Source organism: Perognathus longimembris, chromosome 23 (genome assembly GCF_023159225.1).
Source record: "Perognathus longimembris pacificus isolate PPM17 chromosome 23, ASM2315922v1, whole genome shotgun sequence".
NCBI classification, from domain to species: domain Eukaryota; kingdom Metazoa; phylum Chordata; class Mammalia; order Rodentia; family Heteromyidae; genus Perognathus; species Perognathus longimembris.
Window position 1 is genome coordinate 7,178,548 of NC_063183.1, and position 25,421 is coordinate 7,203,968.

The 25,421-nt window shown below is 49.0% G+C and overlaps 1 protein-coding gene across 1 annotated transcript; it reads left to right on the plus strand.

Annotated features, from left to right (window-relative positions):
- The first annotated feature begins 238 nt into the window (after positions 1 to 238).
- Positions 239 to 25,187, plus strand: LOC125340317 (integrin alpha-M-like). The gene is made up of 30 exons (XM_048331784.1): positions 239 to 339; positions 2,485 to 2,590; positions 4,047 to 4,150; positions 4,461 to 4,531; positions 4,909 to 5,026; positions 6,639 to 6,769; positions 7,505 to 7,650; positions 8,437 to 8,590; positions 9,379 to 9,529; positions 9,792 to 9,868; positions 10,320 to 10,449; positions 11,209 to 11,351; positions 12,388 to 12,528; positions 12,614 to 12,823; positions 14,674 to 14,804; positions 14,903 to 15,066; positions 15,941 to 16,089; positions 16,173 to 16,304; positions 16,690 to 16,763; positions 17,646 to 17,784; positions 17,894 to 18,001; positions 19,199 to 19,278; positions 20,611 to 20,694; positions 20,877 to 20,952; positions 21,147 to 21,254; positions 21,435 to 21,518; positions 21,688 to 21,801; positions 22,092 to 22,193; positions 22,371 to 22,481; positions 24,156 to 25,187. Exons 1-30 carry the CDS (start codon positions 312 to 314, stop codon positions 24,225 to 24,227), a joined length of 3,438 nt encoding a protein of 1,145 aa, XP_048187741.1. The 5' UTR covers positions 239 to 311; the 3' UTR covers positions 24,228 to 25,187.
- Positions 25,188 to 25,421: the final 234 nt, after the last annotated feature.

The window sequence follows — 25,421 nt, forward strand, 5'->3', positions numbered from 1 at the left end:
GAGGCAGATCCTAAAGGTATTTTCCTGCCTTTCCTCATACTTTGGCCAACCCTAGGAGCAAGTGAGTCACAAGTGACAGAGTACGTGATCTTGTGGATCCTGAGTGACCTTGGTGGTTTTTGAGTGGGCGAGTGCTGAACGCTATCCCTGGAGGAGGGCTGGGTCAAATGCTCTCTGAGCCCCCGCCCTCGCCCTCTTCCTTGAGCTACTTCTCGTTTTCTACCCTTCTAGACTTTAATGGCTTCTATGAAGGGGTTCAGTGGTGCCTGCTACCCAGGTTCTTCTCTCTCAGGTTCTTGCTGCTTTTAGCCATGACTTGGAGAATCTTTCTGTTGACAGGTACCCAGGGAATTGGGGGACCTCATTGTGTGTGTGTGTGTGTGTGTGTGTGTGTGTGTGTGTGTGTGTGTGTGTGTGTATTTAAATTTGGGGGTCTGTGAATGGAGAAAAAAGAAGCAGAAGATGCAGGAGTTGGATGGGGAAGGGCAAAGGGGATGGACGAGGATGGAAGATTCGAGAAGAAGCAGAAAATAAAGCTAGATGAAGCTGGGCTGGGCTGGGAGGCTTGGATGAATGACTTCATGAACTCTGTGAGGTTCTTTGGCACCCTTTGCTTTATAGATGAGGAAACCGAGGCTCAGAGAGGTGAAAGGACATGCCTGGTCTGCACAGCAAATTTACACCTTCATGTTTCCTCAGGGATCCTATCTCACTACTTTATTTTTGTGCTGGTCTTAGGGCTTGAAATCAGGGCCTAGGCGCTGTCCCTGTGCTTTTGTGCTCCAGGCTAGTGCTCTACCACTTTGAACCACAGTGCCATTTCTGGCTTTTTGGTGGTTACCTGGAGATAAGAGTCTAGTGGACTTTCCTGCTTGGGGCTGGCTTTGAACTGTGATCCTCAGATTTCAGCCTCCTGAGCAGATATAATTGCTGGCATGAGCCATCAATGCCTAGCTTAATTGATTGATTGATTGCCAGTCATGGGCTTGAACTCGGTCTGAGCGCTGTCTCTGAGCTCTTTTGCTCAAGGCTCGTGCTCTACCACTTGATCTACAGGACCACTTCTGGATTTTTCTTTTTTTGTGTGTGTGATTAGTTAGAGATAAGGGTTTTAGGGACTTACTTGCCCAGACTGGCTTTGAACCATGATCCTCAGATCTCAGCCTTCTGAATAGCTAGGATTTCAGGTGTGAGCTACTGGAGCCTGGCTTATTTTTTTTTAAATTGAATTTTACTTTAACTTTTTGGCAGTACTGAGGCTTGAACTCTTGCGCTCTTACTGGGCTGTTTTGCTCCAGGCTGATACTGTACCACTTGAGCCACAACTCTACTTCCAGATCGTTTTGGTAGTTAATTGGAGATAAGAGTCTCACAGACTTTTTTGCCCAGGCTGACTTCAAGCCAGGATCCTCAGGTCTCAGCCTTCTGAGTAGCAAGGATGATAGGCTTGAGCCTCTGGTGCCTGGTGATTTTGTTTCCTTTTATGCTTATGTTCTGTGGAAACTAAGTCAGGAAGGGAAGCAAATGCTTGAGAGTTCCGTAGGAAGGAAATTTTCTGCGCCTACAGGAACTTGATTGTTGAGCAAATCAGTGGTGGTGGTGGTGGCGAAAGAGGCCATTTGCGAGCGTATTGGCCAGGGTGGAGTTCGGGGGGGGGGTGTCTTACTACATACACCCCATGATGTGGCTCTGAGTCTGTGAGTCAGTTTGTGACAACCTACAAGCCATAGGCTGTAGGTGGCCATTTACATGCAGTCTGATCATAGCAAACACCATTTTGGTGCTGGTATTGGGGTTTGAACTCAGGGCCTCATGTTATCCCTTAACTTTTTCATTTAAGGCTGGTGCTCTATCACTTGAACCACAGCACCCAGCCTGTGAACACTAATGTTGAATCCCAGATAAGTGAAATGCCAACCTCACCTCAAAGAATTCCACTGTCTTATTAGTAAATCTGTATTATCAAAATGCTGTACTTGCTGTGCACCAGTGGCTCACACCTGTAATCCTAGCTACACAAGAGGCTGAGATCTGAGAATCATAGTGCAAAGTCAGCCAGAGCAGGCAAGTCTATGAGACTCTTACCTCCCACTCACCACTAAGGGGTTCAAGTGGAGCTGTGGCTCAAGTGGTAGAGTGCCACCCTTGAGTAGAAAAAGCTAGGAGGCAGTGTTCAGTCCCTGAGTTCAAGCCCCAATACTATCAATTTCCTTGATGATCAATTTAAGGACATATATTTTATCTTGTTGTATAAATACCTGCATAACATGTTCTGTTTGTCTCTGGGATTGAAGAAGTTTGAATTATACCCTCTCTGGCTGTCTAAAGACAAAGCATGCAATCCCTGAGCCAGCCATCCAAACTGAACCTGGAGGCAGACACACTAGATGCTGAGTTTGGTCAAATGGGGGCAGAAGAGGGCTTACTGCCTTCTTGCCTGTCCTGCTTCCCTGCTCAGCTTTTACCTGCTTCTCCTCCCTCTAGCTCTGGCATTGTGTCGCGGGTTCAACTTGGATATTGAAAATCCAATGACCTTTCAGGAGAATGCAAGGGGCTTCGGGCAGACTGTGGTCCAGTTTGAAGGGTCCCGGTAAGAGCTTCTGGAAGAGTCTTTGTTTTTCATGTGCGTTTCTAAATACCTGAAAAAGATAAATCAGTTTCTTTGCTTTTTCTGAACAAGGAGTAAAGAGACAATGTTTTAAATTCAAAGGATGCTGAAGTGTGTGTAACACTAAAAGAATAAAAAGTCCCAGTCATTCTTACCTTAGAGATGACTCCCTTTCAATCCACTGGGAGTGTCTTTCTTTCTTTCTTTCTTTTTTTTGGCCAGTCCTGGGCCTTGGACTCAGGGCCTGAGCACTGTCCCTGGCTTCCTTTTGCTCAAGGCTAGCACTCTGCCACTTGAGCCACAGCGCCACTTCTGGCCATTTTCTGTATATGTGGTGCTGGGGAATCGAACCCAGGGCCTCATGTATAGGAGGCAAGCACTCTTGCCACTAGGCCATATCCCCAGCCCTTGACTGACTTTTTGTTTTGTTTTGTTTTGTTGGTTGGGGAGCTTGAACTCGGGGCATGGGCACTATCTCTGAGCTCTTTTTGCTCAAGGCTAGCACTCTACCATTTGAGCCACAGCTCCACTTCCCATTTTTGAGTGGTTAATTGGAGATAAGAGTCTCACAGGGACTGTCCTGCCCAGGCTGGCTTTGCACTGTGATCCTCAGATCTCAGTCTCCTGAGTAGCTAAGATTATAGGCATGAGCCCCCAGTGCCTGGCTTTGTGACTTTTACTCCTCCTCATTTCCCTCCCTCCTTAGTCTCTCCCTCCCTCTTTTTCTCTCCGTCCCTCCCTTCCTCCTCCTCCTTCATTTCCTTCTCTTCCTCTTTTTGATTAGCTGCAAGAGCTTACCTCAAACTTGCTATGTAGCCCAAGCTGGCCTTGAACTTGAGATCGCATGCTTTAGCTTCCCAAGTGCTGGCATTACATGTGTGTGTCATCCTACCTGGTTTATGGCAGCTTCTGAGCTACGATGGCTGGATGGAGTAGTTGTGACAGTGATTGTATGGTTTACAAAGTGTAAAATGTTTACCTTTATGAAAGTATTTACAGAAATATTTCCCCTTCTCTCTCTTTTTTTTTTTTTTAAGAAAAAAAAGGTGGCAGAAAAAAAGGTGGAGGCAGACGCCTGTGGCTCACTCTTGTAATTCTGTTGTTGTTTTTTTTTTTGGCCAATCCTGGGGCTTGGACTCAGGGCCTGAGCACTGTCCCTGGCTTCTTTTTGCTCAAGGCTAGCACTCTGCCACTTGAGCCACAGCGCCACTTCTGGCCATTTTCTATATATATGGTGCTGGGGAATCGAACCCAGAGCTTCGTGTATGTGAGGCAAGCACTCTTGCCACTAGTTCATATTCCCAGCCCTCACTCTTATAATTCTAGCTACTCATTTTCTTTGCTAATCCTTGCTCCATTTCATGGGGATTTCCTTCATTTCTCCCATGGCTGCTTTCTCCACACCCACACATTTCTCTATTCCTATGTCTCCTTGCAGGGTGGTGGTTGGAGCCCCCCAAGAGATAAGGTCTACCAACCAAACAGGTGGCCTCTACCAGTGTGACTTCGGCACGGGCAGGTGTCAGCCGGTCCACCTGCAGGGTGAGCCACTGTCCCGGCCTGGCTGGCTGGGCTGGATTCCATGTTGGAGAAGACCCGCACTTAGCAAGCCTTCTGCACTGTGGGGAGGGGGCTGTAGTGGGGGGAGGGGGTGCTGGCTCCCCAGCCTCTGCTCTGCATGCACATCTCTCTCCAGCCACCCTCAGGTAGGCCCATCTCATCCCTTTCTCCTGATCTGGAGGCTCCCTTCACCTGCCAGGTTCCTCGTCCCCACGTCCAGGTGACCCCCATGCAGCTCTTGCACAGTTTCTTCTGTCTATGAGGGTAATTATGTGCCTATCTACCTCCTCAGTGCCCCCAGAGGCTGTGAACATGTCCCTGGGCCTGTCCTTGGCAGCTGCCACCAACCCCTCCCAGCTCCTGGTGAGTTGCCCTGGGTCACATGAGGGTCCTGTGGGGAAAGAGAGGGGACGTGGGCTACTGGAGATGAAGGAGCATGGAGGTGCTGGTAAGGACAGGAAGCAAAGCAGCTCCTTCATGGCCACACCCCCATCACTGTCCATGTCCCTCATTGGCCTTCCCCTCACCGGCCCTGCCCCTTCATGGCCACACCCCCATCACTGTCCTTGTCCTTCATTGGCTTCTCCCCTCACCAGCCCTGCCCCTTCATGGTCGCACCCCCATCACTGTCCATGTCCCTCATTGGCCTTCCCCTCACTGGCCCTGCCCCTTCATGGCCACACCCCCATCACTGTCCTTGTTCCTCTTTGGTCTCTCCCCTCACCGGCCCCACCCCTCAGGCCTGTGGCCCTACTGTGCATCAGACCTGCAAGGAGAACACATATGTGAATGGCTTCTGCTTCCTGTTTGGCTCCAACCTGCTACAGCAGCCTCAGCGGTTCCCAGAGTCCCTCAGAGGTGGGTCTTCTCTGGCAGAGACCAGAGGATGGGGGTCAGGACTGGGCTGTGACTCCTCATGGTCTAGGATCAGAGGGAGGAGAGACTTGGGAGTTGCACTTTAAGGAATGTTCCAGCCACATGCAGCTACTCACAGACCTGTAAATCTTAATTATTCTGGAGGCTGAGATGGGGGAGTATCAAGGTTTGAGGTGAGCCTAAGCAAAAAAGTTCTCAGGATCCCTTCTCAACAGAAAAAGCTGTATGTGGTGTCAGGCACCTGTCATCCCAGCTACAGCAGGAAGTGTAAATAGGAGGACTGTGGTCTAGGCCAGCTTGAGTAAAAAGGAGACCCTAGTTAAAACAAAAAAGGGCTGGAGGCTTGACTCAAGTGGTAGAGTGCCTGCCTAGCAAGTATGAGGACCTGAATTCAAGCCATAGTTTCATGTCTCCACCTAATACACACACACACACACACACATATACACACACACATACACACACAGAGAGAGACAGAGACAGAGACAGAGAGAGAATGAGAGACTCACTTCTGTGAGGCAAGAGAAGACTACCTGACCCCGAACTATTGTCTTTATAACAAGTGCCACGGTGGTGTTCTAGAAGGCTCAAGCCTCTGCAGACCTCTCCAGCTTCCTCTCATCCCTTCTACCTCAGTTTCCATTTTGCACCAGCTCCTCTGGCTGCATTTTCTCTCCAGGAATCACACCAAATTGTCCCGGCCTCTGGACCTTTGTACTGACTATTACTGGTTGCTTTGCCTCATAGCTCATCTAAGAGCCCATTCTAATCATCTCAGCTCAGATGTCACCTGTCCAAGAGGTGTGTTGCTTCTGATCATACCACCATCTACCTACCACCCATCCTTTGTTATCTCCTATTTGTGGACTCATAGTTTGCTTGTTTCTTATCTGTCCTTCATGCATTGCTGTATGTCCTTGTGTCTTTTGCCTATTTTTTTTTTTTTTTTTTTTTTGCCAGTCCTGGGCCTTGGACTCAGGGCCTGAGCACTGTCCCTGGCTTCTTTTTGCTCAAGGCTAGCACTCTGCCACTTGAGCCACAGCGCCCCTTCTGGCCGTTTTCCAGCGCCCCTTCTGGCCGTTTTCCGTATACGTGGTGCTGGGGAATTGAACCTAGGGCTGCATGTATGGGAGGCAAGCTCTCTTGCCACTAGGCCATATCCCCAGCCCTGTCTTTTGCCTCTTAACACATTTCCTTTAACAGCTTAAAACAACAAGCAATAGATCAAAATTCTATGTCAGAAAACTGCTTGTGGTTTTGCCTCTACTTGGGAGTCTCTCAAAAGATCAAAGTCAAGCCTGGTACTGGTGGCTCACATCTGTCATCCTAGCTACTCAGGAGGCTGACATCTGAGGACTGTGGTTCAAAGTTAGCTTGGGGTTGGAAAATCTGAGAGCCTCTTATCTCCAATAAACAACTAGTTGGAAGTGGAGCTATGTAGCTCAAGGGGTAGAGCCTTGAGTGGAAAAAGCTAAGGGACAGTACCCAGGTCCTGAGTTCAAGTTCCAGTATGGAAACAAACCGACAGGAAATGAAACAAAATGAGTAGGAGTCTCCATTTCATTACTTGGTCCATACTTGTTCTCTTCTCCAGGATGTCCTCAGCAGGAGAGCGACATTGTCTTCTTGATTGATGGTTCAGGTAGCATCCGGGGAAATGACTTTCAGAAGATGAAGGAATTTGTCTCAACTGTGATGAACCAATTCACAAACTCTAAAACCTTGGTGAGAGCCCATGGGTAGGTCTGGGAATTGTCTACAGGAAGCTGGCAAATGCTTGACAAACCAGACAACATTCCCTAGCAAAGCCTGATGGAGAAGTTGTATTTATGTTGTGTCGGTCCTGGGGCTTGAACGCTGGCCTTGAGCACTGCCCTTTAGCTTTCTTCTCTCAAGGCTGGCTCTCTATTACTTGAGCCACAGCTCTACTCCCAGATTTTTGGTGGTTCATTGTAAATAAGACTCTCAGAAGCCAGGCACTGGTGGCTTACTTCTGTCAGCCTAGTTACTCAGGAAGCTGAGATCTGAGGATTGTGGTTCAAAGCCAGCCTGGGTAGGAAAAGCCATGAGACTCTTCTCTTCAATGAGCCACCAGAAAACTGGAAGTAGAGCTGTGGCTCAAAGTGGTAGAGCGCTACCCTTGAGCAAAAGAACTCAGGGACAGTGTCCAGGCCCTGAGTTCAAGCACCGTGACCCCTCCCCCCCAAAAAAAGTCTCCTTGATTTTCCTTCTCAGCTTGGCTTTGAACCACCATACTCAGATCCTTCAGAATGGCTCAGATTTTAGGTATGAGCCATTGGTGCCCAGCTTGCTCTCATGGTTTTTCAGCTTAGCTGATAGGGATCTGGTGCCAGAGTTGAAGTATACACGGAGGACTAGGCGCTATGGAAAGAGTCACATACAGTATGCTGGGGACGAGGGGCGATTTCTCCTATGTAATGCCAGGTGCTGTGTTCCCAGTTCTCCTTAATGCAGTACTCTGAAAACTTCTGGACTCATTTCACCTTCAGCGATTTCAAGAATAACCCGAACCCACGATCACTGATAGCCCCAATCAGACAGCTCAATGGGAGGACGCACACGGCCACAGCAATCCTCAAAGTAGTGTGAGTAAGGAGACGTGGGTAGCTGGGCTGTACCTGGTGAGCATCAGTGAGGGTCTTTGCTCTGAAGGGGGTAGGGGTAAGTGTGTGGAGGGAAGGAAGCTTTGAAGGAGGGGCTGAGTAGGACATGGGCACAAAGCAGCAGGTGGCGATGGGGAGGCTGGGAAGATGGGTTGAGTTTGGACTGGGAGTGTTAAGGCCCTGGGTATCAAGCATGCATCAAGCATGGTACTACAAGACACACACACACACACACACACACACACACATATGTGAGTGCATGCAAAGGTGGGTTGGCAGATTGAGGAAAAACAAGTATTGCATGTTCTTTCTCACATGTGGACTGTAGGCTTAAAAAAAATGAATGATAGGTCAGGTGCTGGGGACTCATGCTTGTCATCCTAGCTACTCAAGAGGCTGAGATCTGAGGATCAAAGTTTGAAGCCATCTCGAGCAGGAAAGTCTGTGAGACTCTTATCTCCAGTTAACCACTCAAAAAAAGCTAGAAGTGGTGCTATGGCTCATGTGGTAGAGTGCTAGCCTTGAGCAAAAGAAGCTCAGGGACAGTGCTCGAGAGGTCCTGAGTTCAAGTCCCAGTACTGGCACAAATAAAAAGGGGAGGCTGAGGTATTGGGGTGGTCATGTTTGTGTAAGCAAGAGGGACCTCCCTTTTTCACAGTGCCTACCCTTGTCTGTGCTATCAACTGTGCTGACATTTCCTAAGGCTGGCAGCATCAACAGCATGGTGGTCTCCTTGCCCTTGTCCTTGTCTTCCCCTTTCCCACACAGAACAGAACTCTTCCAGAGCTCCCATGGGGCCCGCGAGAATGCTGTGAAGATCCTAGTCGTTATCACAGATGGGGAGAAGTATGGCGACCCCTTGGGCTATGAGGAAGTCATCCCTCAAGCTGACAAAGCAGGGGTCATTCGCTATGTCATTGGGGTAGGAAACACTGTTCTGTCCCCCCCCCCCCATTCTTCTAGATGCATTTTCTACTGGCAGGCAGCACAATGTAACGCGTTGTCAAATGAACCTGAAACCACGCCCCTGCTAGCTAGCCCTTAGACGCTTGTAATCATGGGTCTGTCGTTGTAATAATCACGTGGCTGAAGATAGGTAATCCCAGCTGGGCATGGTAGTGCCCACCTGTCACACAAGCTGCTCAGAGACTGAGAGCTGAGGGTCAGGGTTAGAAGCCAGCCTGAGCTGACAAATCTGAGAGGTGCTTATCTCCAGTTAACCAGCAAAAAGTCGAAAGTGGGGGTGTAGCTCAAGTGGTAGAGCACCATCTGCGAGCAAATAAACCAAGTTGAGCAAGAGGTTCGGAGTCCAAGGCTCAGCATGGGCACAAGAAATAAAGCAATAAAGAGTAGCAGGGTACAGTAAAGTTTTGGGAAAAGGATTTGGATCCAGGAAGAGCTAAAAGGTTAAGATACTTAGTACAGAAAAAGAGATCAATGCAAGTCCATGGCATGGCATGCAAGCAGCGCCTTCTATACAGACTCCCCCCACAGCTGAGAAGCTTTCAAGGCTGTGTTTTAGCCTTAATTGCTCCTTGTGCAGCGCACAGCCTGTCCAACTGTACATGGCAGCACAGTCTTGGGGTCTTCGGTTACATTCTTTCAGTTAACGAATCATACGTCAGGTTCTTTTTCCTTAGGGTTTGCTTTGCTAGCTGCTGCTGCCTCCCTCGCCAAGTGTCTGCTTTGGCCTTTGTTCCTTGGTACCAGGTGGGAGATGCGTTCAGAAGTGAGAAGAATAGAGAGGAGCTTAATACCATTGCTTCCAAGCCTTCTCGGGACCATGTATTCCGGGTGAATAACTTTGATGCTCTGAAGACCATTCAGGACCAACTGCAGGAAAAGATCTTTGCAATCGAAGGTGAGCCAAGGCATCCATCCTTGTTTCCAGAATAACCGGGAAGACAACACTGCCCCCCCCCACAAAACCCCCAGAAGGGGCTCCCCCTTGTTCTCCTTTGCAAAGCTTGATAATGTCTCTCGACACTTAAGTTGGGCTCTAGGATGATCAATGGCAGGCCCCATCTCGGCCTCCACCTCTCATCTGGGCAGCATTTAAGCATCCAGCCCCTGTTCGCATCACTTAGTGTTTGTCTGAATAAAGAAAGCATGTCTTCTCACAGGTACTCAGACAGGAAGTACTGCCAGCTCCTTCGAGCACGAGATGTCCCAGGAAGGGTTTAGCGCTGTTGTCACCTCTGTAAGTGGCCTGTCAGGAAGTTGGGGGAGGGGGAACAGCTCACAATGAAGAGAGAAGAGGTGCCAAGGCTTGGGGCTCTTCATGTGATGGGTTCTGTGTGTGTGTGTGTGTGTGTGTGTGTGTGTGTGTGTGTGTGTGTGGTATGGAGCTTGAATTCAGGGCCTGAGCACTAGTCCCTGAGCTTTTTCACTCAAGGCTGACACTCTACCACTGAAGCCGCACAGCTCTACTTGTGGCTTTTTATTGGGACATTGGAGAGAAGAGTCTCCTGGGCTTTCCTGCCTGGGCTGGCTTTGAGCTGGGATCCTCGGATTTCAGACTCCTTAGTTGCTAGGATGACAGGTGTCAGCCACCGATGCCTGGCTTCTGTCTTGTTTGTTTATTTATTTATTTATTTGTATATAGCACTTGTGTCTGCTTTCTCATCCTTCCTTTTCTTCCCTTCTCCCAGTATGGCCCCTTGCTGGGTTCCGTGGGGAGCTTTGACTGGGCAGGTGGGGCTTTTCTCTACGAATCCAAGGATCAAGTCACCTTCATTAACAAAACCAGGGTGAATTCAGACATGAATGATGCATACCTGGGTAAGTGGGGGAGAGTGGGGTTCTCTCAGAGAGTCAAGAGGCAATGTAACTCAACGAGTGTAGGTCCTGTGACTCTTCCACAGGATTTTGCATAACTGTAAAGACAGAAATCCTAACATTAACTAAATTTTGCTGGTACTAGGGCTTGAATTCAGGGCCTGGGTACAGTCATCTTGTTTTTTTTTTTTTTTTTTGCTCAAGGCTGGTATTATTCTACCACTTGAGCCATACTTCTTTTTTTTATTTTTTGCCAGTCCTGGGCCTTGGACTCAGGGCCTGAGCACTGTCCCTGGCTTCTTTTTGCTCAAGGCTAGCACTCTGCCACTTGAGCCACAGTGCCACTTCTGGCTGTTTTCTATATATGTGGTGCTGGGGAATCGAACCCAGGGCTTCATGTATAAGAGGCAAGCACTCTTGCCACTAGGCCATATCCCCAGCCCCTTGAGCCATACTTCTATTCTGGCTTTTCTGGCAGTTAGAGATAAGAGTCTGCCTAGACTTTTCTGCCCAGACTGGCTTCGAAGTGCGATCCTCAGGTCTCAGCCTCCTGTGTAGTTAGGATTACGGGTGTGAGCCACTGGCGCTTTGATACAATTTGGTTTTAGTTCTGCTCACAAAGAGGAATACAGTTCAGGGCTCAGTGACCCCAACCTACAGGAGCCTGGAGGGGCCCCCAGGGTCTCTACATCAGGATGGGCTAGTGGAAGGGGCCAGGGTTTGAGGTGGGAAACACTTTGCTTCTTGGGGCTCTGTTTCTAGGTTATGCTTCTGCAGTTATCTTGAGGAACAAGGTGCAAAGCCTGGTCCTGGGGGCACCCCGGTATCAGCACATTGGCCTGGTGGTGATGTTGAAGAGGAATTTTAGGGTCTGGGAGCCCAGCATGGAAATCAAGGGCAGCCAGGTAAGTGAAGAGTGTGGAGCTCAGAGATTGCAGGATGGACGTGGCCTGACCTCTTCTGTGGCACAATCTTCCCGCCTTCCCTCCTTCCTGTCTTCCTTCCCTTCCTCCCTCCCTCCCTCCCTCCGTCCCTCCCTCCCTTCTTTCTTTCTTTCCTTCTTTCTGTGTTCTGGTACTGAGGTTTGAACTGAGGTTCTGGGTGCTGTCCTTTACCTTTTCCTGTTCAAGTCTGGTGCTCTACCACTTGAGCCATGTTTCTACTTCTGGCTTTTTGGTGTTTCCTTGAAACTAAAAGTCTCACAGATTGTTTTTCTGCCTGGGCTGCTTCCAAAGCAGGCACATGTGAGGCCCTGGGTTCCTTCCTCAGCCAAACACACACATGTGTGTGCATGTTCTCTCTCTCACACACATACACACCCCCCCCCCACACAATCATTCATCAAGAATCATATAGGAAATCACATTGTCTCCATAAGATTTCCTCTAGTAGGGGTTGGGAATATGGCCTAGTGGCAAGAGTGCTTGCATCATATACATGAAGCCCTAGGTTTGATTCCCCAGCACCACATATAATGAAAATTGGCCAGAAGTGGCACTGTGGCTCAAGTGGCAGAGTGCTAGCCTTGTGCAAAAAAGAAGCCGGGGGCAGTCCTCAGGCTCTGAGTCCAAGGCCCAGGACTGGCCAAAAAAAAAAAAAAAAGAAGATTTCCTCTGGTTTCCTTCCTTCCTTCTCAGTCATAGGGCTTGAACTCAGGGCCTGGGCGCTGTCCCCGAGCTTTGTTTCTCAAGGCCGGCACTTTGCTGCTCTGAGCCACAGCTCCACTTCCAGGTTTTTAAGGTAGTTAATTGGAGACTAAGAGTGTCATGGGTTTGCCTGCCTGGGCTGGCTTTGAATCTCGAGCCTCACATCTCAGCCTCCTGAGTATCTAGGATTATAGGCGTGAGCCACTGGCATCTGGCTAGACATGTAGAGAACATCTCCTCTATACTCTGATGGAGGCAGGGGGAATCTATGTGATCTTGTCTCTGTCTCTTCCAGATTGGTTCCTATTTCGGGGCCACCCTTTGCTCTGTGGACCTGGACAGTGATAGCAACACCGACCTGGTCCTCATTGGGGCTCCCCATTACTATGAGCAGACCCGAGGGGGCCAGGTGTCTGTGTGCCCCATGCCCAAGGGGGTGAGTGGCAGATGGGGCAGGGCTGGGTGGGGGCAGGAGGGGATGGGCGGGCCTGGGGTGGGCTGACTCTGGTTGTATTGTGCAGAGGGCTCCGTGGCGGTGTGGGTCTGTTCTCCATGGGGAACAGGGCCATCCCTTGGGCCGCTTTGGGGCGGCCCTGACCGTGCTTGGGGACGTGAATGGGGACAAGCTGACAGACGTGGCTGTCGGGGCTCCAGGAGAGCAGGAGAACCGGGGTGCTGTTTACATCTTTCATGGATCATCAAAGTTGAACATCAAACCTACCTACAGCCAGGTAAGGCCTGGTCACTGCGCTGATCACAGTACTAACGGCTTTTCTGACCTTTTCCCTGGAAGTTATCAGTCCCACGGCTTCCCTGTTAGTTATCCCGGTATTCTCAGAATCTTCAAAAGAACAACTCGCAGCTGGGCACTGGTGGCTTATGCCTGTAATCCTAGCTACTCAGAAAGCTGAGACCTGAGGTTCGAGATTTGAAGCGAGCCCAAGCAGCAAAGTCCATGAGACTGTCTCCAGTTAATGACTAGATAACCAGAAGTGGAGCTGTGGCTCAAAGTGATAGAGCACTAGCCTTGAGCAAAAAGAGCTCAGGAACAGGACCTAGGCCCTAAGTTCAAGACACATGGCCACCACCAACAAAAAGAACAACTCACTCTTCCCAGGTACCACAGTAACTCTCTATAACATGGAATTTTTCTGTAACATGCTCTGGGGCCATTGGCATTCAGACTTTGAAGACATAGGGGAAGGGAATATGCCCTGACTAGACTGGGGAGGACGTGGAGACATTCCTGTTTTAGGTGGGAATGTCAGCTTAGGGAGTAGCCTCAAAAAGTTAAACCTAGATTGACTACACAATCTGTTACTCTCATTACTGGGAATATAGCTATAGAAAATGAAATCATCTCATTAAGAAGATCCCTTGGGCTGGGAATGTGGCTTAGTGGTAGAGTGCTTGCCTAGCATGCATGAAGTCCTGGGTTCGATTCCTCAGTACCACATACACAGAAAAAGCTAGAGGGGGTGCTGTGGCTAAAGTGCTAGAGTGCTAGCCTTGAGCAAAAGAAGCTCAGGGACAGTGCTCAGGCCCTGAGTTCAAGCCAAGGTATAGAGTTATTCATAAATGGACAGATATAGGAATTTTTTTTTTTTTTTGCCAGTCCTGGGCCTTGGACTCAGGGCCTGAGCACTGTCCTGGCTTATTTATTTATTTATTTTGCTCAAGGCTAGCACTCTACCACTTGAGCCACAGCGCCACTTCTGGCCATTTTCTATATATGTGGTGCTGGGTAATTGAACCCAGAGCATCATGTATACGAGGCAAGTGCTTTTGCTACTAGGCCATATTCCCAGCCCAGATACAGGAAATTTTGTTTCCTCCCCATTCCTTGTATTGTGTGAGTCCTGGGGCTTGAACTCAGGGCCTGAGCACTGTTCCTGATCTTTTACACTCAAGGCTGGCACTCTACCACTTGATCACCAATTCCTCTTCTGATTTTTTTTTGGGGGGTGGTTAGTTGGAGATAAGAGTCTTGTTGATTTTTTTTTCTGCCCTATCTGGCTGCAAACTAGGATCCTCAGATCTCAGCCTCCTGAGTAACTAGGATTATAGGCATGAGCCACTGGCACCTAGCTGTCTCTTGAGATTGAGATTTGTTTTAATATTGACTTTTCATAATCCAAAGTGAGGTTTGTTCTCTCTCACTCTCTCTCCCTTTCTTTTTCTCTTTCCCTTGTCACATAGTAAAACTCACTCCTTATATTTAGGTGATAATTTTGGCTAGACCAATGTTGCATGTTTGCCTCATTTTGGCCATATAAATGAGATTTGGTTCAGACAGTATACTTTTGATTTCTTTCATGTAAAAGTTTTTTCTTTCTTTAGAACATCAAGGTAAGTTCAAATATAGCCTTGAGGATGTGGTTCTAAGGTGAATAATTCATTCCTAAGTTGCTGTCATGTCTGAGAATTGTGGGAAATGAGACTGAGTGGGTCCTAGAGGAGGTGAACTTGGGTCATCCTGGTGATTAAGCCACACATTTTCTTATTGCTTTGTCCTTTCTTTCTCTCTCCTCCTCCTACTCTTCCTTCTCCTCTCGCTCTTCCTCCTCCTTCGTGACCTTAGCGGATCACAGGCTCCCAGCTCTCCCCCAAGCTCCAGTATTTTGGTCAGGCAGTGAGCGGGGGCCAGGATCTCACGATGGATGGGCTGATGGATTTGGCTGTAGGGGCCGAGGGTCACCTGCTTCTGCTCAGGTAAGAGCTCCTTTGGGAGCACAGGAGGGATTTTTTCCTTGAAGGAGCTGCTTCTTTGTGGTCTGAGGTTTTCTGATGGCCCTATGATGTCCCTACAGAGCCCAGCCAGTGCTAAGGGTTGAGGTGACCATGGAATTCAACCCCAGGGAAGTGGCGAGGGATGTGTTCGAGTGTGGCAACGGGAATGCCAGAAGCAAGGCTGCTGGAAAGGTCACCATCTGTCTCCGAGTCCGCAAGAACACAAGGGATCGGCTCAGAGAAGGTGAGGCATGATGGGTGAGTCTCTAGATGAAGTGACTGGGCATTCATGGCAGTCCAGGGAAAGTTCTCTTTTCCGTCTGGCTGCAGTGACATGGCCCCTCCCCTGCTAGGTGGGGAGCATAGGGCCCCATGTTGGTGCATAAAGTAGATTCTTCAACCTCTTCCTCCCTCCCGCCCTCCTCCTCCTCCTCCTCCTCCTCCTCCTCCTCCTCCTCTTCCTCCTCCTCCTCCTCCTCCTCCTCCTCCTCCTCCTCCTCCTCCTCCTCCTCCTCCTCCTCCTCCTCCTTTCTCCTCATTCTTCTCCTTTTTCTTGAATTGAACTGACCAGAAATCAAGAGAAACAGCACACAGTAGAAATAGACCTATGGCTTATTCAGGAATTACAGGGAGGAGAGAGGAATAAACTATACTCAAGAATAAAAAAAAACAAAAGCCAGAACCTGAAATTCAGAGAACAGCAGCAAACTGAAATTCTAGCACAGAAAACCAGTGACTGAAATTAAGAATTTAGCAGCATTACACTGGGTAGTGATGATCTACAGCTGTCATTCTAGCTACTCAGGAGGGTAAAATTCGGAGGATCAAGGCTTGAAGTCAACCTAGGCCAAAAAGGTCCACAAGACTCTCATCTCCAAAATAACCAGTAAAAAACCCCACATAGAGCTGGAGGCATGGCTCAAGTGGTAGAGCACCAGATAAGTAAGCAAATTGAGAGATCCCCTGTTCTGGCAAAAACCAAAAAAGAATGGAGACCCAGAAAGGTCAAGTAATACCTCCCAAATAATGTGGTTGGAGCTCAGAAGCCTGGGCATGGAAGTCCTGTCTGTCACGCTGGGAAGACAGGCTCCTCACCGCCAGCTCCTGCATCTCTCCAGAGGATATTCGGAGCATCATCACATACGACCTGATCCTGGATTCCACTCATTCACGGGCCATCTTTGCGGATACAGGAAAAAAGACGCGCACACGCACACAGACCTTGGGGCTGACACCAGCATGTGAAACCCTAAATCTACAGTTACCGGTGAGCAGTCCTCTGAACCACACATGGATGGGTGGGCCTGGGAAAGGAAGGAGGACAGATCATTAGCCCTTCTTATCTTCTAGAACTGTGTGCAAGATTCACTGAGACCCATCGTCCTGCGCCTCAACTATAGTCTGGTGGGGGTCCCCTTGGCCCATTTTGGGGGCCTTCGGCCGGTTCTGGCTGAAGATGCTCAGACCATCTTCACAGCCTCAGTGAGTCTTGAGTTGGGGCCCCACAAGGGTATGGAGAAGAGGCTAAGATAGTTTTGTTGTTGTTTGTTTTTTGGTTGGTCGTAGGGCTTGAACTCAGGGCTTGGGTGGTGTCCTGAGCTTTTTTTACTCCAGGCTAGTGCTCTACCGCTTTGAGCCTCAGCTCCACTTCTGATTTTCTGGTGGTTAATTGGAAGTAAGAGTCTCATGGACTTTTCTGCCAGACTGGTTTCAAACTGTGATCCTCAGATCTCAGCCTCCTGAGTAGCTAAGGTGACAGGTGTGATCCACCGGTGCCTGGTGTTAAGGCTTATTTTATTTCACCCAATTTTATTCCAACGCTTGATTGTTTCATGACTTCCTTTCCTCACATTCTGTTTTTTTACAGTTTCCCTTTGAGAAGAATTGTGGCAATGACAATGTTTGCCAGGATGACCTCAGTGTCTCCTTCAATTTTCTGGGGTGAGTTTCTTCTCCTCGTTGCTGCTCTGTTCTTTTCCTGATCCCCAAGAAAGCTTCATTGAGTCCATTAAAATATATATTGTTATTTTAAAGGTGATGTACAGAGAGGTTAAAGTTTCATAAGTCAGGTAAAGAGTACATTTCTTTTTGGACAATGTCACCCCTTCCTCTGCTCTCTCTGTTTTCTCCTCCCATCCCCACCCACAAAGTTGCACAGTTCATTTTCAACATAGTGTCTGGTGAACACCATTGCTACATTTGTTCACCCTCTGTCCCTTTATTTCTGTGTCCCCCCCTTACCCTCCCAAAGACGTATACATGAACAAACAGTAAAAAGAGGAAAGAAAATAAAAACAGCCAAAAAGAGAAAAAAACAAACCCTCTTGTTTTCATTTCCTGGAGTTCATTTTGGTAAATATGATTTTATATGGTTAGAGGCACCTAGGCATTGTGCCTTTCTGTTCCTCTCCTAAGAGTGTCCTCCTTTGGTCTCACTGTGTGTGCATGCCTAGAATCCTGTATCATTTATCGTGTCCCGGTGTATTTTAGATCTGGCCTCCAAATAGGACCGATGACATGCATGGTTGGTCTCTCTGAGCTTGGCTTGCCTCACTTAACATGATTTGTTCTAGGTCCATCCATTTCCCTGCAAATGACATCATAGTATTCCTTCTAATGGCTGTGCAAAATTCCTTTGTGTATAGGTACCACGTGTTTCAGATCCACTCCTGTACTGTATGGCCTCTGGGCTGTTTGAGTCCCTTTCTTGGGTGGTCGCCAGGTCCCTGTGGGAGCTCCATGCTTGCGTCCACTTCCACCCAAGCCCACTTAACCACAGGACAGCCCTCTGATGCTCCATGTCTGGTCTGGTTGCTCCCACAGCCTGGATTCCTTGGTGGTGGGAGACCCCCGAGACTTCAATGTGATGGTGACTGTGGGTAATGAAGGTGAGGACTCCTACAACACCGAGGTGACCTTCTACCACCCAGACGCCTTGTCCTTCCGGAATAAATTAACCCAGGTAGCAGAATCCTTCTCCACTGCATGTGCCTTGCGCCCTCCTCCACGCGCGGCTGGCAGTCCCGGAGGCCACAGCTGCCCACGTTGCCTTCCAGAACCAGCGCATCCAGATACCCTGGACCTTGTCTTGCACATCTGTGTCCCCCACTGATGAGCATGGGGCCTTGAAGAGCACTGTGTGCAGTGTCAGCAACCCCATCTTCCCTGGAAACTCAGAGGTCAGCATCCTTGACCTCCGCTCCTCTTCCCAATGCTCTTCCTCCTCAATTCATCTCTTCCTCTTCCTCCTGAGCCTTCTCTATCTTCTCTTCCTTGTCCCTTCCTTTCCTTCTTTCCTCCTTCCCTCTTTTCCTCCCCCTCCCTCCCCCTTCCCTCCCTCCCTCCCTTCCTTCCTTCTTTCCTCTTTCTTTTCTTCCCCCATCCCCTTTCTTTTCCCTTTCTCCTCCTCCTCCTCCTCCTCCTCCTCCTCCTCCTCCTCCTCCTCCTCCTCCTCTTCTTCCTCCTCCTCCTCTTCTTCCTCCTCCTCCTCCTCCTCTTCCTCCTCTTCTTCCTCCTCCTCCAAATTAGAGGGTTCTTTCTTACAAAACACCTTTATTGAGCTACAGCTCACATCCCATGAATGTACCCATTTACAGCCCAGTAGCTTTTCTTTTAAAAATTTAAAAATTGTTATTATAAAGATGATGTACAAGGCTGGGTGCCAGTGGCTACACAGGAGGCTGAGATCTGAGGATTGTGGTTCAAAGCCAGCCCGGGCAGGAAAGTCTGTGAGACTCTTATCTCCAATTAACCACCAGAAAACTGGAAGTGGCACTGTGGCTCAGGTGGTTGAGTGCTAGCCTTGGGCTGAAGAGCTCAGGGACAGCACCCAGGCCCCACGACCAGAAAAAAAAAAAAAAGGTGATGTGTAGTTACAGGGTCACAGTTACATAAGTCAGGTAAACAGTACATTTCTTTTTGGATAATGTCAGTCCTCCCTCCCTTGGTCCTAGTTTTTCCCTCTGATTCCCACTCACAAGTTGCACAGTTTATTTTCAACATAGTGTCCAGTGAGGACCAGCGCTGCATTGCGTCACCTTTTGTCCAGTGGCCTTTCATGGAATCACAGCTGTGCAGCCGTCACCCTGACTGACTTTAGGGACTTCGCAGTCTGCCCCATAGTCCCCATGCTCCCAGGTCCTGGCAACCACTCAGCTTTGTAGAGTTGCCTATCCTGGCTTCCTATAAATGCACACAGACAGTGTGTGGCCCTTGCTGAGCCACTTCTTCCCGCTAGGGAAAAAGTTTTCAAGGACCATAACTTTTTTAGTGCTGAGTCGTATTCCATTGGCTGGCAGGGTCATTCTTTATCCAGCCATTGTTTGTGGACATCATGTTCCTTCTTCTTCTCACCTCTCCGCTTTCTCCACCTCCAGGTCACCTTTAATGTCTTATTTTATGTGGACGTGTATGCTTTTCTTGGAAACAGACTACTCCTCAAGGCCAGCGTGACCAGGTGCCCTAATCCTACCCTGCCATGGGCATCCTCCCCTTTCAGGGCTCTGCCTCTTGTTCCACTCCACACTGGTCCTCAGATCAGACCATTCATTCATTCAACAAACACCAAGCACCTCCCCGTGTGCTAGATATTGTGATACGCGCTGGTGGACTGAGAGTGCTGTGGTTCCTGGAGGTTTGGAGGTTATGATTTAGTGCCATGGGTAGACAAGAAAACTGACTAGCAGGGGATATGCACTGTTCTTGGAGCTGGGTGACCAGAGAAGATCTCTGAAGGAAACATATTTAGGCTGTGAGTCTGCCGAGCAAAGATCTCCACGGAGGTGGGCATGGAGACAGACAGGAAAAAAGAAGCATGAACAAGGCAAAGCCCAGAGCCTGGCAAGACCAGCATGTGTTGAAGGCATGGTAGCACCTGCTTGTAATCCAGGCACTTGTGAGGTGGAAGCTGAAGGCTGGCCAGTTTTGAAGGCAACATGGGCCACATCAGTGACACTATCCCCCCAAACAAAATAACAGCCAGGCATCCGCCATTCCAGCTGCTCAGAAGGCTGAAATCTGAGGGCTGAGATTTGAAGCCAGCCTAGGCAGGAAAGTCTGTGGGACACTTATCTCCAATTAATTAAAAAAAAAGCCAGAAGTAAAGCTTGAGTGGTAGAATACCAGCCTTGAGCAAAAAATGCTCAGAGACAGTGCCTAGGCCCTGAATTCAAGCCCCAAGCCCCAAGTTCAAGACACAAACAGACATGAATAGGCTAAGCCCACGTAGCAGGATGTAAGGAGATGGAGGTCATACCAGGAAATGACTGATGGACGAGTTTAATCCGTAAGTGTGACAGGAGGGCTGAGGGGCAGTTCTGAGTTAGCAAGGATGGGTCTTGGGGGATGATTAGGGGTCTCTGTCTTGGGGGATGATTAGGGAAGGGGAGGTTTAGGATCCAGAGATAACAAACTTGCTGACTGAAGGAGAGAGAGAAGGAAAGACTGATTTCTTTCTTTCTTTTTTTTTTTGTCAGACATGGGGCTTGAACTCAGGGCCTAGGTGCTATCCCTAAGCTTTTCTGCTCAAGGCTAGCCCTCCTGCACTTGAGCCACAGCTCCACTTCTGGTTTTCTGGTGGTTCATTGGTGATAAGAGTCTCACAGACTATCCTGCCCAGGCTGGCTTTGAATTGTGATCGCAGATCTCAGCCTCCTGAGAAGCTAGGATGATGGGTGTGTGCCACCAGTGCCCGGTGGCTAATTTCTTAGATCTCAAGAGTTGGCTAATCTCTCTCTCTCTCTCTCCCCTCTCTCTGTCTCTGTGTGTGTGTCTTTTTCTCTCTCTCTAGTGAGAACAACATGCCTAGGACCAACAAAACTGAATTCCAACTGGCGCTGCCTGTAAAATACGCCGTGTACTTGGTGGTCACCAGGTGGGGGCTGGGGCCATGGCTGAGCTGTTGGCACTGGGCTGGACACAGCTGGTTGAGTTCGTGTGTGTGTGTGTGTGTGTGTGTGTGTGTGTGTGTGTCTGGCTCCTATGTGTCAGTTCGGTCCTGCATCGTCCTACAACCCCCCTCCTATTCTGTCATCTTCCATCTTCGTCTTTCCTCAGTGGCGAGAATTCGACCAGGTATTTCAACTTCACCGCCTCAGAGAAGAGCAGTCAGGTGATCAAGCATCAGTACCAGGTAGGGATGAGAGGATACTGGGAACAATAGGGAGAGCGGGGTGCACGCATGCGCACACTCAGGGTGCACCCTCACGCAGAGGATGAACTCCTTTCGCTTCTGGAAGGGACTGTGTGGGGAGGATGGAGGCTGGTTCTAGGAGGTGGGGGAGGCCAAAGGCCGGAGAGCCCTGACCACTACTTTTTCTTGGTTAGTTCAAAAATCTGGGCCACAGGAGCTTCCCCATGAGTGTGGTTTTCTGGGTTCCTGTCCGGTTGGCTAAGATGACCATATGGGACCGCCCCCAAGTCATCTTCTCTCAGGTGAGTCCAGTTGTATCTTAGAAGTAGCTCCAGTCTTCTCCCCACACCCCTCAGTCTGTCTTTTCCTGTTTGTCTCCTGAAGGGGACCCCTGAGCCTCTTCTGACCTCTCCGTGGGCCCAGGCTGCCTCGCCTGGAGGAGCCGCCATTTCCTTCCCTCCTTATGGTATTTCTTTCCTCAGAACCTCTCAAGCACCTGTCATACTGAAGAGAGACGCCCCCCTCAATCTGACTTCCAGGCTCAGCTCAGGAAGACCCCTGTGCTGGTGAGAAGATGCCTGTCCCCCACCCCCACCCCCCCGCCGGGGATCCACACACGACCCACCGCGATCCCATTCGATCTGCTCTCTGGAGCCCCATGTGGTCTATTCACTGAGAGGGCTGCGCATGTGTGTCACCTTCCTTCATCATCAGCCTCTTCTTCCTTCCTTCCAGAACTGTTCCATTGCTGTCTGCCACAGGATCCAGTGCGACATCCCTACCTTCAGCATGGAGGAAGAATTCGAGGTGGCCCTCATGGGCAATCTCTCATTTGACTGGTATATTGAGGTACGTGGCATGGCACTCGGGCCTGGCCAGGCACAGATAGGATCCTCTGGGCTTTTGCTTGCCATCACTGCATTTTTTTTTTTTTTGCCAGTCCTGGGTCTTGAACTTAGGGCCTGGGCACTGTCCCTGAGTTTCTTTTGCTCAAAGCTCTCCCACTGGAGCCACAGCGTCACTTCCAGCTTTTTCTCTGTGTATGTGGTGCTGAGGAATGGAACCCAGGGCTTCATGCGTGCTAGGCAAGCGCTGCACCACTAAGCCACATCCCCAGCCCACTGTGTTGTTTTCTGCAGAAGTCTCATGGCCACCTTCTGCTGGTGAGCTTGGCGGAGATTTTGTTCAATGATTCCGAGTTTGCACTGCTTCCAGGACAAGGCATGTTTGTAAAGTCCCAGGTAAGGTCTCAGGCACAGAGGGTGCCATCTGAGGGTGGAGGGAGGAGCAAGTGTGTGTGTCCCAGGAAGAATGAGGGCACATAGGGAGGTGCTGATCATTGAGTGGGGGGTATATGCAGGTTTGATTGGAAAAACATCCAACCATCTTTTCTTCTCTTCATGCTCCCCTCTCCTCAGACTGAGACTAAAGTGGAGCTGTATGAACTTCACGACCCTGTGCCACTGATAGTGGGTAGCACCATCGGGGGACTGGTCCTCCTGGCCCTGATCACTGCTGGTCTGTACAAGGTACCCAGGAGTCCACCTCCGTCCTGCCCCTCCCATGCTGCTGCCGCTTCTCACTCCGCGGCTACAGCAGTCGGTTCCATTCCTAGTTCATGTGGCCTTGGGAAAGTCAGGGCCTCTCTGTGCCTCAGTTCCTTCAGCTGGATATCATATTCAGTTTTATTTTATTTTATTTATTTTGTCGGTCAAGGGGTTTGAACTCAATATCTGGGCGCTGTCCCTCAGTTTCTTTTGCTGAAGGCTAATGCTTTATCACTCGAGCCATAGCATGACTTCTGGCTTCTCCTGAGAATAGTTTGTTGTAGATAAGAGTCTCACAGACTTTCTTGCCCAGGGCTGACTTCGAACAGGGATCCTCAGATCTCAGCCTCCAGAGTAGCTAGGATTACAGGGGTGAGCCATCAGTACCTGGCTACCCTGTAAGTTCTTGAGGGCAGGGAACAAGGGACACATTTTTCTGTCTTCTCCACATGTATTCCCAACCCTTAGTATAGATCAGAGCTCCTTGGAACTGCAGAGAAAATCTTTACTGCATGATCAAATGAGACGTAACCATCAGCTTATATGATCAAATGATGACATCAAGGATAGCACTCCACCCCTTGAGCCACCATGCCATTTCTGGCTTTTTCTGTTTATGTGGTACTGAGGAATCGAACCCAGGGCTTCATGCATGCTAGGCAAGCACTCTACCACTCGAGCCATATTCCCAGACCCCATGAGACTTTTTTTTTTTTTTTTTTGCCAGTCCTGGGGCTTGGACTCAGGGCCTGAGCTCTGTCCCTGGCTTTTTTGCTTAAGGCTAGCACTCTACCTCTTGAGCCACAGTGCCACTTACAGCTTTTTCTGTTTATATGTGGTGCTGAGGAATTGAACCCAGGGCTTCATGCCTGCTAGGCAAGTACTCTACTGCTAAGCCACATTCTCAGCCCCAAGACTTTTATCTCTAATGAAACAACAAGAAGCTGGAAGTAGAGCTGTGGCTCATGTGGTAGAGTTTAAGTTTTGAATGAAAAACGTAAGAGACAGCACTCAGGCTCTGAGTTCAAGCCCCAGTACTGGCACACACATACAAAATATAATGACAATGAAATAATAAAATATAATGTTAAATAATAATACAATGAAAATTAATAATAAATACACAATCTTGCCAGTTCTGGGGTTTGAACTCAAGGTATCATGCTTGCTAGGCAGGTATAACTCAACTCCCATCCTTTATGCTTTTGTCATTTTTGAGATAGGGTCTTGCAATGTAGCTTGGTTCAGCCTGGACTGCAGTCCCCCTATTATGCTGCCTGTGTGGCCAAGATGATAAGCATGAACCACCTTCCCTTGGTTTTTATTGTTGTGATGGGGTCTTACATACTTGCTACCGCAAGGTGGCCTTCCCTCTCTCTGAGTCTGTGACTCACATGGTTTTCCCTATCTCTGCCTTCCTACAAGCTGGGATCACAGGAATGAGCCACCCTACCTGGTTCTTGTTATACTTCCTAGCCCCAACACAACATTGATGCTATTTTCTCACTGCCTACACTCTGTGCCATTTGTTTTTGGCCCTTCTCAGCCCTTTTTGCCTTCCCTCCTGGTTTATCCAACCTTTACCTGTGGTGTCCCCCACCCCACCCCATTCCCTGCTTCTGAAGCTCTATTCTCTTTCTCTCTCTGTCCTGACAGCTCGGCTTCTTCAAGCGGCAGTACAAGGACATGATGGGTGAAGATGCTGTCCAAGAGACACCACCCCAGTAACAAGCCTTCCATGGAGTGGCCTTTCCAACAGCAAGCTAGGCTGTGGTCAGATGAGCATGTCAGTCTCCCAGGTTGCTAGACAGACATGTTCTAGAGGAGACTGGGTGTTGAGAAGGAACCTTCTTCAGCTCTCTATCCTGGAGACTGTGTGTGTGTGAGTGTGTGTGTGTGTGTGTGTGTGTGTGTCTGTGACTCACAAGTCTCTTGCCTGTGGGTTGTGTGGCCAGCACAGCCTGTTTTCTTGGGCAGAAGGAACTTGCTCGGCTTCCTTGTGTGTGGGTGAAGATGCTGCTGGTCTGTGTCTGAGGGCAGATCAGAGGGAAGTGAGCCTGTGCTGTCTACACAGAAGGAAGTGGAACTGGTGTGTGGGCCAATCTGCAGAAATGCAGGGGCCCATGGGGCCAGCCCTGTGGGGACCCAAGTGGCTAGAAGCAAGAACCCAGGAGCTGACCAGCCTCTGACTTATCCCAGAGTCTGTGGGCCCACAAAAGACATCTAGTGAAGAATGAGACATCTCCTTTTTACCTGTGCATCAGTCACCTTGGTGATACCTTTATCCTTCCAAAATCTGCCCATGGTTTAGAAATCAAAAGACATCCAGCCGCTGTGGCAAGCATTCTCCCTTCCTAGCTCTTCTAGTCTTCTTCGGACAGTAAGGGCGGTGTAGACTTGATTCTCCTTCAGAAAAGCTTAAGGCTCTGTGCAAATGGATACACCTGTACACACATACACACGAGCTGTTTTACACGCATGCTAGTAACTTTACCCTGTGCTGTATGTAGCTTGCATTTTTTTTGGTTCTTAATCTGGCTCAGATCATTTCACATCAAGACAGACTTTCTCATTCCTGCATATGACTGCATAGTATTCCATTGTGAATGTATAACATGCTACAAATAATCAGTCTCCTTTGGGTATATAACTTCCAGCATCTTATTGTGACTATGTAATACTGAATAAATAAATTAGATACATGTCATTTTTGCATATGTGCATAGATAATTTATAAGGTATGTTTCTAGAAGTTTGGGTTCTCCTTGAAGCAATTCTAAGATAAAAGTATGAATGAAAGAGCTGGGCTTAGCCTATGATTTGTGCCTATAATCCTAGCTACTCAGGAGGTTGAAATCTGAGGATCAAGATTGAAGCCAGCACAGGAAGAAAGTCTGGGAGACTCTTATCTCTAATTAACAC